This window comes from Andrographis paniculata, unplaced genomic scaffold (assembly GCF_009805555.1).
Source record: "Andrographis paniculata isolate CXL003 unplaced genomic scaffold, ASM980555v1 Contig64END, whole genome shotgun sequence".
Taxonomy (NCBI): domain Eukaryota; kingdom Viridiplantae; phylum Streptophyta; class Magnoliopsida; order Lamiales; family Acanthaceae; genus Andrographis; species Andrographis paniculata.
Window position 1 is genome coordinate 1,112,581 of NW_026137600.1, and position 14,332 is coordinate 1,126,912.

Genomic DNA, 14,332 nt, shown 5'->3' on the forward strand with positions numbered 1-14,332 from the left:
CTTAATGGAATTTAAATAATAGTCCTTTCGTCCAAAGTCCAAATAACAAGTATACATTTACTGGAGTTTAACAAATAATATAATAGACAGATAAAAGTAGTGTAATGATAAAGTAAGACTATTTGTGAAAAAAATGTGAGGTATTTAATTAATTGGTTACTTTCAAATTAAATATGTCAAAATAAAAATATGTATACTTTCTTACCGGATGGAAAAAATAAAAAATTTTGAATAAAAATAATTAATAATAATAATTTAATAAAATGTAGTAAAAAATACACCCTAAAAAAATTAAGGGATATCTTTTATATATATATATATATTATAGTATTTTATTAATATTAAAACAAAAACGGACTAATTTGAATAAGGTGGCTTGTTTATGGTTTCGAATTTATGTCGTCTACCAAAAGTACTACTATTACTGTTTTTATGAAATAACACATCCAACTATTATTTTATTTATTTATTTTAGAACAACAATCATAAGTAAAACATAAATAAAACCTTTTTTTATTAAAAAAAAAATTGGTAAAATATGTGCTTTGTGGTCGGAGGTTATTTATTTAATTGATAATTTTTTTTATAATATTATAAATTTAAAATATATATCTAAATATTTTAACACCATATTTTTAATAGATATGGTAAAATATTATCCGACTTTATTAAACTAAAAATGAATTAATACTAAAATATATATTGAACTACAATTTTACATTCAAGAGCCGAGCCCAACTGTTAAATTGTTATCTTTGTCTTCATAATACAAAAAATTATGTGAATTTAATTAGCTAACACTTTGCATACATGCAATATTGACTAGTTAAATTAGTATATATATATATATATATATATATAAAAGAGCCGGCAATGGGTTGATTAATGTCGGGTTCGTGTCAGATTGAATACTTTAAATGGGTTAAATTATTCAACCCTAATTCGACCCGTTTATTATCGTGTAGGGTTTGAGTTTCTTGATTTATATTAATAATTTTTTGTTTTATTGTCGTGTTATGTTAGTTTTTTAAATTATTAAATTATTATTATTTTACATATATAATGAATATGAAATATCTTGGAGATAAACTTGGGGTATGTTTTTTTTTTTTTTTTTTTTTCAAAAGTGAACTCTGCGTTTTTAAAAAAAAATTATATGTTTTTCTCTCACAAAATATCTTATTATATATTATTTTAATATAAATTTAAATTAAAATTTTTTCAAACTCATCAAAAGAAACACATTCATACTCACAGTTACGGGTCCTTTTGTAAAGAAGGATTTTGATATTTCAATTTAAAATCAATTAGAGGTAAATAAAATAGCTTTTCACTTTTTTTTTTTTAATAAGGTAATTTTTTTTTATTAGGTAACAGAGTCTCAACATTAGGATCCACACAGCTAAATAATTAGCAATACATACATACACAACTAAAAAACATACTTCCAAGTAAATATTCTCAGCTAGGGATGAAAAAATTTATAGAACATACCGACTTATCGTACCGTATCGTGTCGAAAATATAAAAAATTTTGGTATACTGAAATTTTCGGTATAGTATCGGTATGAATTTTCAGAGAGTTCGGTATTTCGGTATGATACCGTACTGATATTATTTTTATTAAATAATTTAATTATTAATATAAATAATAATTATTAATTTTATAAATCATAACAAAAAAATATGTAAATTATTGAAAATTTATTGTTTTTCTTTCATAATATTTTTGTGGTGGAGAATAGTGATATTCATTAATTTTTTTAAATTATTTTGAAATTTAAAATTATATTTTCGGTATAATCGGTATATACATGTATCTACCTAAATCAAAATTTTCAGTATAAGCGGTATATACCGGTATCGTACCAAAATTGAAATTTTCAGTATAAACGGTATATATCGGCACCAAACCGAAACCGAGTTTCGGTACGGTATCTATTTTCGTCGTACCGAAAAATTCGGTACGATATCGGTATCGGCTGGTATTTTCAGTACGGTACGCTATGTCGTCTCTATTATCAGCAATGGACAAAAGACAAGCATAAAATAATACAAATAAAAATAAAATTCTCAATGCCTGTCGGGCCTAGTTTGCAAAATATTAGATTCGGTTGGGGGTTTACCCAATTCGCATTTTCGGGTAGCGATTGTAAATTCCCACGTTATAAAAATAAATAAATAAATAAAATCCCAATGTATATGCCAAGTAACGTTTACTTAACGGACAAGGCATAACACAGGGTGCCACGCAAATATCTTTGGCGCAAGGAGAACTAAAACTGCAAAAAAAATTTCATTTACCCTTATGAGACTAAAATCAAATTCCGAAATTAAAAAATAATTTATGTTTTATTTTTATTTTTTGGTACTATTTGATTATATATATATTTTTAATAAAAATTATACTATTTTGACTTTACTGCATATTACATTTTATTTATATTAAAAATTTTAAAATTTTACAACTTTCTTAAAAACTGCACAAATTTGATCTTACATTGTATTTAATTTATTATTCAAATAGTTGGATCTCATTCACTAAAATATCTTTTGCCCTATTTATTATTTTCTCTTAATCATCATTTATTGTATTTATTTTAATATTTATTTTATCAAATATCAAAAATAATAATAATAATAAAATTATTTTCTATTTAAATATTCAATTCTCCAACTTGGCTAATATGCATCCGTCAGCTTCCGCAGTTGGACTTTTATTTTTAAAAGTAAAAATTACCAAAACTAATAAAAATTATTTGTAATAAAAACTAAAATATAATAAGGGTGTGTTTGTTTCTAGGTTTGGATTTCTCAGCTGTAAAAATTTAAAATTTAAATAAATGATTAATTTAATATAAATAGATGCTAATACAATTTTTAAAATATAAATTAATTTATAATATAAAATAAAAAATACATAATTATTTAGTTTGAGATTTTTTTAAAAAGAAAATAATACGAAAACGTGCTGTAAGACTTAGAAAAGAACATAAAAAAAATTAATTTTGATCTCAATATAATTAAAATTTATCAATTTCGGTCTCAATATAAAAAATTCATCAATTTTGGTCCAAATATAAACAATTTAATCAATTTTTGTCCCATTATAAACAATTTCAATCAATTTTGGTTCCACAATTAAAAAAAACTAACAGAAATTGCTGGCGTGGACATTAAGAAGGTGACGTGGCAGTTGACCTAGAAAGTACATGACCATGTGCAATTATATACGGTCATATTGTTACATGATCATATATATTTCAGTGTATAATTATACATGGTCATGTTGTTACACAGACATCTTGTTACATGGCCATGTATATTTCAGTGTATAATTATACACGACCATATTGTTACACGACAATGTATAATTCTACATGGCCGTGTACCTTTCTGTTTCGGTTTAAAATTTTAATTTTTTGTTATATTTTTTTATTTTTATTTTTTGAATTTAGAATAGTTGATAGAGTTAAAATGAAAAGAAAAAATCAATAATAATCATAATATAATTAAAAAAGTTCTTTCGGAAGATTTTGTCTAAAATTATTCTATTTAGCAAAAATATTTTTTTTACAAACACCCAATTAATGTATTGAAATAATAAATTAATTTTTAATACTACTATAATATACAAAATTAAAAAATAGTTTGTTTAATTGGATGTTTGTAAGAGTTTTTATGAATAATAAAATTATAGACAAAATCTTTCAAAAGAATATATTTTATAAATTTTTATATTTGAATTGAAATTGATAAATTTTAATTATATTATAATTACTATTGATTTTATCTATTTTAACTATATCAACTATTTTAAATTCAAAATAATTTTTTTAAAAAAAAAATAAAATATAACAAAAAAATAAAATTTTAAACTAAAATAGAAATGTACATAACCGTGTATAATTGTACATGACCGTGTAACAACATGACCATGTATAATTATATACTGAAATATACATGATCATGTAACAACATGGCCGTGTACTTTCCAGATCAACTGTCACGTCACCTCTGTTATGTCACATCAGCGGTTTTTGTTAGTTTTTTAATTGTGGGATCAAAATTGATTGAAATTGTTTATAATGAGACTAAAATAGATTGAAATTGTTTATATTCAAACTAAAATTAATAAGTATTTTATATCTAGACAAAATTGATAAATTTTAGTTATATTGGACCAAAATTAATGTTTTTCGAAAAAGAACACGTACAATTTTTTTATAATGTAACAAAACTTTAACGGACCATCTATGATTTTTTCTCCCTTTCTTTTTGACTTGCAAATTTGGTTCAGTTCAATGAAGAGCTCCCTGCGCCAAAACCTAACCCCCTAAGACTCCGCAGCTGCAGCGATCAATCAATCAATCGGAGGAACGTGATCGGAGACGGCGAAGATCGATCGGAAGGACTGGAACTTCTGCGATAATTTTCCGGCGACTTATGGTACCGAAGCAGCTGATTGTGGCCGTTGAAGGCACGGCCGCCCTTGGCCCCTACTGGAAGACCATCGTCTCCGACTACCTCGACAAAATTATCCGGTTTGCTTCCCACATTTCCTTCACGTCGACAAATTTTATTTATTTATTGCTTAATGAAAAATTAGTGATTTAGGGTTTGATTTGGCGGTTTCCTAATTATTGGCCTGCTTGCTGTGGGTATGGGTATGAGTGTGTAATTGAAATTCCGAAACAGGAATTGTTAATTAGTTGAATTTAAGAACACGAACATATGCAATTGTGGTTTTTAGCGGTGGCGGAGGAGGTTTGGCGTGTGTGATTATGCTTGATTATATATATATGTATGTATGTATGTATGTGTTTTATCACTTTAGATTCATTTGTGTACATATTGATGAATATTGTTTTGGTATCTGAGAGTAATTCTTTGGCTATTTAGATTGCCCCCTGGAAAATGGAAATTGTATATAATGTTGTGCCATGGGATATTATTAATTATGTTTTCAAGATTTGGACTTGCAGTAGAATGAGTGGTTGCATTTTCGATTACTGGTAACTTGTAAATGAAATTTTCAGTGAAGTGACATAAAACCCCTTGTTGGAAGGAATCCTGGCGAAAACATACAGATAAAGCTATGATCTTTAATCTTTGATGTAGAAATCATGAAGCTAAAAACTGTCAGAACAACATCCGGAATGTTCTGATTTAGGAGTTCACACATGGAATGGAAACTCGGAGAAAGTAAAGATAACTTATATTGCATGAATGTTGGGTGGGGTTCCTTACAGCTTAGGATTCTTTTTATAAAAGCTTTATCTGTAAATAACAAGTTGAGGACAAAAAAGTGCATAGTTACAGTAATTGCAGTAAAATGCTCGAACTTACGGTTAACTCACAAAGCAGTGAAACTGGTTTAGTTTCTCAGCTAAAAAAATACTTAGTTGTCTTTATTCATCCTATTGGTTTTTTTCGGCAAGCTAGTTTTTTAACGGGCCCATGCTTAAGTTGATGGCAGCTCATTAATTATTGTTTAAGTGTCTAGCTTCCACACAAGGATAATTAATACGGTTCCTCCCCATTGCACGTTCAACTCTTTTGAATACGCATTTTTAAAGAGGACTTGTAACAACCTATGAATTCCTCCCTAGATCTTAATGGTGCGTGCTCTAGTAAATTTTCAGGAACTAGGTTCATTTTTCCTTTGACAATAAAATTTTGTATTCACCACTGAGGCCTTTGTATCGACATTATGTTTGATGGAACGTATGCTGGGAAGTGGATAAGTTTTCAATTTCTGAATGAAGTGTTTGTGTTAATTTTGGCTATAATGCTCTTGTTCAACAATATTAGTCATTTTAGACTTACACGGTATTTACAAAAATTATTATCAAGAAAATGAGCTAGTAATTAAATTGTTCTGTCACATTCCAGAGAAATTAAATTATAAGAAGGTTACGAGAGGTGGTAACTATTGTATTGGAAGTATAGAATGTTTTAGGTGAAAAAACTCTACAATGGTTGATATCGTGGAATGGAGATGGAACAAAGTAGAGAAGTCTATTGGAAATGTATAATTTTTGCCAACTGTTGTCTTGTAATCATATAATCAAATAAATTGTTAGTTCACAATGAGAATAGTGAAAGGTTACCTCTTCTTGAAATTTATATTCCTTGATTACTTTTGCTCACAATCCATTTCACCAAAATTAGGCACTAGGGAGTTTCATCTGTGGACATTAGTTAGGTTTTACTGATGGGTAAAATTTTGAGAGCCGAGCTGAAGTGCTGGCCATTTGAAATTTTGGGAAATCCTTTAAATGGAGAACCAGTGGGCAGAATGAATATTGATTTAACATACGATATGGCTGTGGATTATTTTTTTTTTTTATTTTTTGGATGATACTTATGATGTGCAGCCATGCAAAATGACACTATCTTATAATGCAAAATTTCATAGGATATCCATTGCCACTGTGCTCTATGAACCAGATCGTATTAGTTACATATATTCTTAGTGGCTTATGGATCATTTTTAATTCTTCTACAGGTCATTTTGCGGGAATGATTCCTCAGGCCAGGTACTTATAAACCACATGATCCATATATCTAGCTCCCAAATTTATTTATTTTTTTATTTACTTATTATATATATATATATATATATATATATATTGGTTGCATTTTATCAAGATGTAGCATCAGTGACATTTTTATTCAAACTTTTGATGTTACATTTTACTTTCAGAAGCCACCAGCTCCCCAAGTTGAGCTCTCTCTGGTCATGTTCAATGCTCATGGTTCATATAGCGGTACATATTTTGTTATTCTTGCTTTGTCACCTCTAGATTTTCAAATATTTCTTTTTTGTGGACTACGATCACTTCCTTGGAGATTATCGATTAGAAAACCGTTGAAGGTCTATCAAAGGAGTAAGAAATTTAGAAACACAGATCTTTTATCTTTTACCTGTCTTTGTGCCTTTCCTAGTGGAAATGACTCATTTTGTGGATTCAATTGATCTCTGTCGAAAATGCCTTTTTTTTTCTTTGGAAAAAGAAAAGGCACGGCTACTTTGTACCATCTTTGGAAACCAATAAAAATTGTTTTTAGTACTAGTATTATCTGAAATTAGATTCTCACAAAACTATAGGTGAGGAAGTTGTCCTCTTTTCTCTAGAATTAGCCTTTTATTTCTGAGAGATTCGTCAAAATTGATAAATTCAGTTTGTATGATGCATGGTATTCTTTAGATGATTCTCTGCTCTCATTTCTTAATTTGCTGCTCAGCTTGCCTCGTACAGCGGAGTGGTTGGACCAGAGATATGGATATCTTCTTTCAATGGCTTTCAGCTATACCATTTTCAGGCGGCGGCTTCAATGATGCTGCAATTGCCGAAGGGCTTGCTGAAGCTATAATGGTGTGTGGTGATGCATAAATCATTTATGCTTGTGCATTCACTTTGACTATTTTATTTTGCTTGCATTACTTATATGTTGCCATAACATTTATTTGTCCTTTCTAATTTCAATTCTGTTTACAGTTTGGTATCACAACTGCTTACGAATTTCGAGACCTAAATGCTTATATGCCTATTCCTACAAAGGGGGTTTTAAACGAAGTTTCCAGTTTTTCCTTTGAAGAGAAATGATGTGATTTCCTTTTCCTTTTCGTTTTCTTGGGAGATAATTTAGTTAATTTCTGCAATATGGTTGAAATATTCAGATATTTGAGGTATACAACCTCTCTTGGTCATGGTGTTTATAATGCTTAAACATCTACGCATAGTTAAGCCCGAAAAACTACTTTAAAAAGCGGATATGAAATAATTCATAAGTTTTTGGGTTTATTGGCACATTTTTATTTGCGACCTTTCCATGCCTCTTTGATTGTGAGGTTAATGAACCTATGGAAGCTGACGAGCGTTTGCTGTTAGAGAGGTGCTTTCAATACTAATCCGTTTTTCTTCAAACTTTTGTTTTGCCACTGTAAATTCCTGGAAATAATTATTTTCTTAAATCTTTCCATTTTTGTATCTTAGTCTAGCTATTATCAAATAAAAATATATATGCACAGGCATTCGGTACTTATCATAATATGCCCTGAACTTACATATATAGAAAGGGTGATGTAGTTCCATATGTTAGGGATTCTAATTGTTTTTCTTCCATATCATTTGGCGCATTTACTGTTATATTTTATTTTTGCTACAAATAGAATGTATAATTAGCACTATCAATGATCATTATTTGTGCATAAAACAATCATTTGGTCATGTTTATGCAGATGTTCTCGACCCTGAATGGGAGCCAAAATCCAAATGCTGATGGACAAAGACATTGTATTCTCATCGCTGCAAGCAACCCATACCCATTGCCAACTCCAGTGTATCGACCGCAGCCCCCAAGTCTGGAGCAGAGCGACAGCGCTGAAGTACAGCCGGATAATCGCCTATCTGATGCTGAGACATTAGCAAAATGTTTTGCCCAGGTACCGACAAAAATTTCTGATGTGTTTTTGTTTTTGTTGTTTTTTAGGTGAAATTGTGGTTGGATGTGATAGTTTTGTTTGGAAAATTGAGTATGTTTTTATTGGGAACAACAAAGCTGCTTAGTAAAAAAAACTAGCAAAAACACAAAAGGAACATTGCTTCTTCTTCGATCAATACCGTAAAAATATCTACTTAATTATAGGCAACTAAAAAGTATTCCTCTTTTGCAGTGTGGCATTTCTCTGTCTGTTATTTGTCCAAAGAAGCTTCCAACAGTTCGAGCAATTTACAATGCGGTGATACATACATTTTCCTGGGCTGCTGTACTTTTATTATGGAAAATCTGTCGGCGACGGTGCTTATATTTTCACTGTGTTAATTAGGCAAAGCGCAATCCCCGAGCTGCAGATCCACCTGTTGATAATGTTAAGAGTCCTCATTTCCTTATCCTTATCTCGGAAAATTTTATGGAGGCTCGGGCTGCGTTAGGTAGGTCCCCCGGGCTGACTAATATGCCGACAAATCAAAATCCCATCAAGATGGATGCAGCTACCGTGCCTCCCATTTCTGGGCCGCCTCTAGTTTCCATCCCTCCAGGTGACTGCAAACTAAATTTAGTTTTAATACCTATTTGATCCTCCTTCCACTGCAACACTCCTAAGTTGTGAAATAAAGTTTAAATTAGACTTTCGATATATATGAATGCTTTTGTTGCAAGAGTTTTATTCTGCTAAGGATATTAGTTAGTTGTAACTCTATAATTATTACTACTATTTTCTTATTTGTTGGAGCGGGACTAAAGTAGTCTTTATTTTTTTATCGTTACTTTGATATATGTTTTAGACGTAATGATTTGAAGATTTTTCACACAATCTTTTAACTTTTCGCACTCTTTCTAAACATCAGTGGAGGAAATGTTTGATCGCATATGTTCTAATCTGTGTGAAATCTTCTGTATTCGATGTTCTGATATTGTCAAACTTTCTTTCACAGCAAATGGATCGATTGTGGGTCGGCAACCAATACCCGTTGGTAAAAACATTACTCCTGCGCCTGTGAAAGTGGTAAGTTAACTTAGAATGCACGGATTTTGTCTTTAGACCCAATATTTCTGCATGTAGCATATAACGTCGTATTTGATTGTTTGCTTAGGAGCCCACAACTGTGTCATCTGCATCTGGGGCTGCATTTCCGCATATTTCATCGGTTCCCCGACCCACTTCTCAAGCTGTTTCAAGCTTGCAGACCTCTTCTCCGATATCGGTGCCTCAGGAAATAGTTACAAACAACGAAAACGTACAAGATATGAAGCCACTGATGAGTAGCCTGACTTCCTCTCTACGCCCGATTGGCGGCGGAGCTCCAGCAAATGTGAGAATTTTGAATGATGTGGCGCAAGCACGTCAAGTCCTAGCCGGAGGGAATTCTATTGGACTTTCATCTATGGGCGGACCCCCAATGCTCTCGAATATGATATCGAGTGGAGTGGCGACTTCTGTCGCTCCTCAAACTGTAATTTCATCAGTTTCATCTGGCGTCACATCGATTTCCGGATCGTTGCCAATCCCAGCAACCGGACAGCTTGTCCAAAACCCAGGTTCCGTGCCATTTACTTCATCTGCATCAGTTGTACCCGGGAATCCCAGCCTCGGCATGTCACAGCCTTTGAGTAATCTTCAAGTGACCGCGAGTATGAGTCAAACTCTTCCCGGTATCAGCCAAGGAAATATTCCGACTCAAATGATGCAGACAGGAATAAGCATGAATCAGAACATGACGACTTCGTCAGGTTCGACTGTTATGCCATCCGGAACCGGCGCCATGATGCCTACTCCGGGAGGGACTCAGCAAATGCAACCGGGAATGCAGCCTGTCGGAGTGAACAATAATAATAATGTGACGAATATGCCGCTGAATCAACAAGGGCCGAGTGGAATACAGCCGCCGCCCCAATCAAAATATGTTAAAGTATGGGAGGTAATGTCATTATCTATATTTAGTTCCGCCCTTTGCCTTAGTTCTATAAAATAATGTGTCGAAAGAAGTTATCCATATGAATTTCTAGATCTGCAAATTGCCGAGTTTTTGGTGATTGGAAACCGAGAGTAGCAAAGCCTAGAAGCATGCAAGTTTAGGACACAATTCGTGCGAACAATTGGAAACAAACTTAAAAAACTAGTATACTTAGTTATTTGAAAATATGTGGTATTTGTTTATATTTATAGGGTGTGCCGTATGGATATATATATATATATATATATATTGTGCTGAAATCAACAATAAACAATAGTAGTATGTGTTGTGTAGACTATTATCATATACTGTTAATTTATGCGTTATCTATCATTATCTTATGTGTTACAAAATTTAGCACAGTAACTGCAGCTCCAATAGTTAAGTCAATTCTCTTGAAATCAATATTGATCGGTAGCAAATGACAATAGAAATATCTGTTTGTGAGATTATATGTTGCCTCTAAATATTTATTATGGGATTCAGGGAAACTTATCCGGACAGCGTCAAGGCCAGCCAGTTTTCATCACCAGACTCGAGGTATGCAATCCACCTGCGTGAAAAAAAGGACTTATTTACCATTTTCATTTGGTTCGACAAAGATATAATTATGATTATCCATGGTATTCTTATTTCCTATGAATGTTGTACTTGAAAACCAGGTTATATGGCAATATATATTCATACTTACATTGTGTTTTCCGGTGCCAGGGATACAGGAGTGCCTCGGCTTCTGAGACGTAAGTCTTACCTCTGCTTATGATTTTTACTGTGGTCTCATTTGGTAAATCTGAGATTTTTATAACTTCCTGATAAAAATAGGCAACAATCTATTAAGGAATTTATATTTCTTTAGGAAGAATTAGGGCGCTGAATAAAGCTAATCAAGCACCAAATTAGCCCTTAATCAGCACCAGATTAGCCGTAATTAGCACATAAAAGATAGACAGACACACATGGATTTAACTAACACAGCATGTGTCTTGTTAGTTGATGGCATGTGCTCACATCTAATACTCCCTCCTTCCCGCATACTCTGCTAACATTTTTCATTTTAGTCTATCTTACATATTCCGCAATATTTCTAAAATATAAAATAATTAACTATATTTTATTTCATTACACAACTTAAACAAAAAAATAAATATACATTTTTTTCTTATTATATCACTTAATTTTCATTTTATTCTACTCATCTAAATTTTCGTGCCGGAATCAAAATCTTGCACCATATATGGGACGGAGGGAGTATTTTATAAGCGTGCTAGATGAACATGTCGCGTGTGCTAAAGATAAATGCTAGTACTTATTGTGTTTTAAGTTTATTTGCTGTATTTTTTTAAAAAAAATTAATATGTCTACAAGAACCTTAGTTCCATTTAGATAGAAGTTTTGGAAATTTTAAAAAATAGTAAAATGTTTGAGTATTTGATTTAATATTTTTTTGAAAAAATTACTGATCACGAATAGTGTAAAAATTTTCAAAAGTGTACATAAACAGCAATTAAGCCTCTATAGATGCATCGATCCTTCGAAAATGCATTATAGTATAGCTCATTAAGTAGGTCATTCATATAAATACCATTTCTCACAAATGGCTTGAACAACATTTTCTTTTGCAATATTTTCAGGCTTGCTTTTAATTGGCCGCCAACGATGCAAATCGTTCGACTAATATCCCAGGATCACATGAACAACAAGTAATCTCTCCTTTACTAGCTATCTAGCTATCTATATAAGTTGCATGCTTTATGCACTAACAATAGATAGAGTTCAAAATTTGAAATTTAATTTCGAATGTTATATATATATATTTGTCGTACCAGGCAATATGTCGGTAAGGCAGATTTTCTAGTTTTCCGGGCGATGGATCAGCACGGTTTCCTCGGGCAGCTGCAAGAAAAGAAACTCGTAAATTCTCAATGCCAACCCTTTTACTACTCCATGGAACGAAATTTATAATGCCGAACTATGTTCTTACATTTTTCGTTAAAATGGCAGTGCGCCGTAATACAGTTACCTTCCCAGACACTGCTGCTCTCAGTCTCCGACAAAGCTTACCGCCTCATCGGCATGCTTTTTCCCGGCGTATGGAAAATAGGAACCGATTAACTTCCTTAAAACATCCTTTTATTTTTTTCATACCAATCGCTAATTCTGCATATAATTTTCAGGACATGGTCGTGTTCAAGCCGCAAATGCCAAACCAGCAACAGCTGCAACAGCTACAGCAGCCGGGAGCACAGCAACAGCAAATCCAACAATTGCAACAACAACAACAGCAACAGACGCCGGATCAGCAGCAGCAGCAACCGCTGATGCAGCAAATCCCGCAATTGCAGCAGCAGCCATTGATGCAGCAGCAGCCGTTGGTGGGCAACGGCATGGCGCAAGCCTACATGCAAGGCGGCGCAGGCCCCCGGTCGCAGTTACTCGGCCAGGGACAGGTGTCGTCGCAGGGTCAACCGACCATGCCTGGAGGTAATTTCATGAGCTGAAAACTCCTTTAGGATTATTTTGTGTTAAATTAAAGCATGGAACTAAGTTTGAGCTTTTAAGACATATTGATTTGGACAATACATATATATTTATATATATATATATACACGGTTTCTTCTAATGCTTATACAACCTGTAAGATAGTAAAAACACTTACCTACTCTGATGAAGATGAAATACATTACTGCCTGTTTTGGAGGATCTGATTCATATTTAGACAGTGAGGGTTCTGAGGGTTCTATGTGTTTTAGAAAATCAGTCTCATAAGAAGATATCATTTTTGTCCGTCCTAAAATAAGGGTATTATTTTCTGCAACTGTATTACTTACTTAATATAATAAATACCTTAAAATATACAATATCTTACACAAATATCATCATTTTTATAAATATCATACTAATAGGGGTATTTTCGTCTTTTTACTACAAACTAATATAATACTCCATCCGTCCCGCGAGGGATGAACCTTTTTACTAGGAATACGGTTTTTTAGGTAGTGTAAATTAGTATGTTATTAGTAATAAGTTATGATATTAGTTTATTATTTTTTATATGAATAATATTATTGGTATTTAAAAAAAAAATTAAGATTATATTTCGAAAAAATATATACAATATGGATATCATTTTGTAGATAATAAAATTTTATATAATACAAATAAATAAATTTTATTTATTTCTCATTGTCATAAATTAATTTTATAAAAAATGAGGAGTCGAGGAGAGATAGAAATAAAGGAGTTTTGAGTGGATCTACGGATAAATGTTAGAAGTTTAATTAAATTGATTTATATTTGTTAAGTAAATTTAAGATTGATGAAGTTACAAAAAATAAATAGACAGTCATTTTTGTGAGACGTATTAAAAAGGAAAAGAGTCATATGTGGGGGGACGAAGTAAGTACTAAACGGTTCTTAAAAAATATCGTATATAATTCTCTAAAAATTGGTGAGTTTTTTGTGTTAAGAAAACAAATATTGCACAGAACTTTTATAAATTGTGTTGAACTCCCTGGGATTTTAAAACATAGTGTTTGAAAATTTTGTTTAATATTTTCGAAGACACAAAAGCCTTTTGCAATTTTTAAGTTAGGAGAGAATAATTTTAGATTAAACCACAATATATTTTTTTGCCTTAAATTACGAGGTAGCCCAATTGGTTGATAATTAGGCATTTATAGTTGATAACTAAGAATTATTTTATTTTATTTTTTTTTAAAAAAAATAAATTCAATTAATAATAATTATAATTTTTTATTAATAAAGTTAACTAAAAGTAGAAATTAAATGAATATAAAATATTAATTTAATTTTATAATAAATATTATCGATCGTTCGTAAATAATTTTGAATTCGTTCGTAAATAT

General features: G+C 31.6%; 1 protein-coding gene across 2 annotated transcripts; it reads left to right on the forward strand.

The window, feature by feature from the left end:
* Positions 1-4,264: 4,264 nt before the first annotated feature.
* On the forward strand, positions 4,265-13,183 carry LOC127261802 (mediator of RNA polymerase II transcription subunit 25-like). 2 transcript variants are annotated; one of them, XM_051290202.1, is made up of 15 exons: positions 4,265-4,544; positions 6,512-6,542; positions 6,710-6,773; positions 7,252-7,382; positions 8,249-8,452; positions 8,684-8,749; positions 8,837-9,050; positions 9,447-9,517; positions 9,606-10,430; positions 10,953-11,006; positions 11,178-11,206; positions 12,098-12,166; positions 12,293-12,377; positions 12,468-12,554; positions 12,641-13,183. In XM_051290202.1, the coding sequence occupies exons 1-15, from the start codon at positions 4,447-4,449 to the stop codon at positions 12,962-12,964; spliced, it is 2,352 nt and encodes a 783-aa protein (XP_051146159.1). In that variant the 5' UTR covers positions 4,265-4,446; the 3' UTR covers positions 12,965-13,183. The 2 variants fall into 2 exon arrangements, with proteins under 2 accessions (XP_051146159.1, XP_051146160.1); XM_051290203.1 differs by having other exon boundaries at positions 6,713-6,773.
* The last annotated feature ends 1,149 nt before the right edge of the window (positions 13,184-14,332 follow it).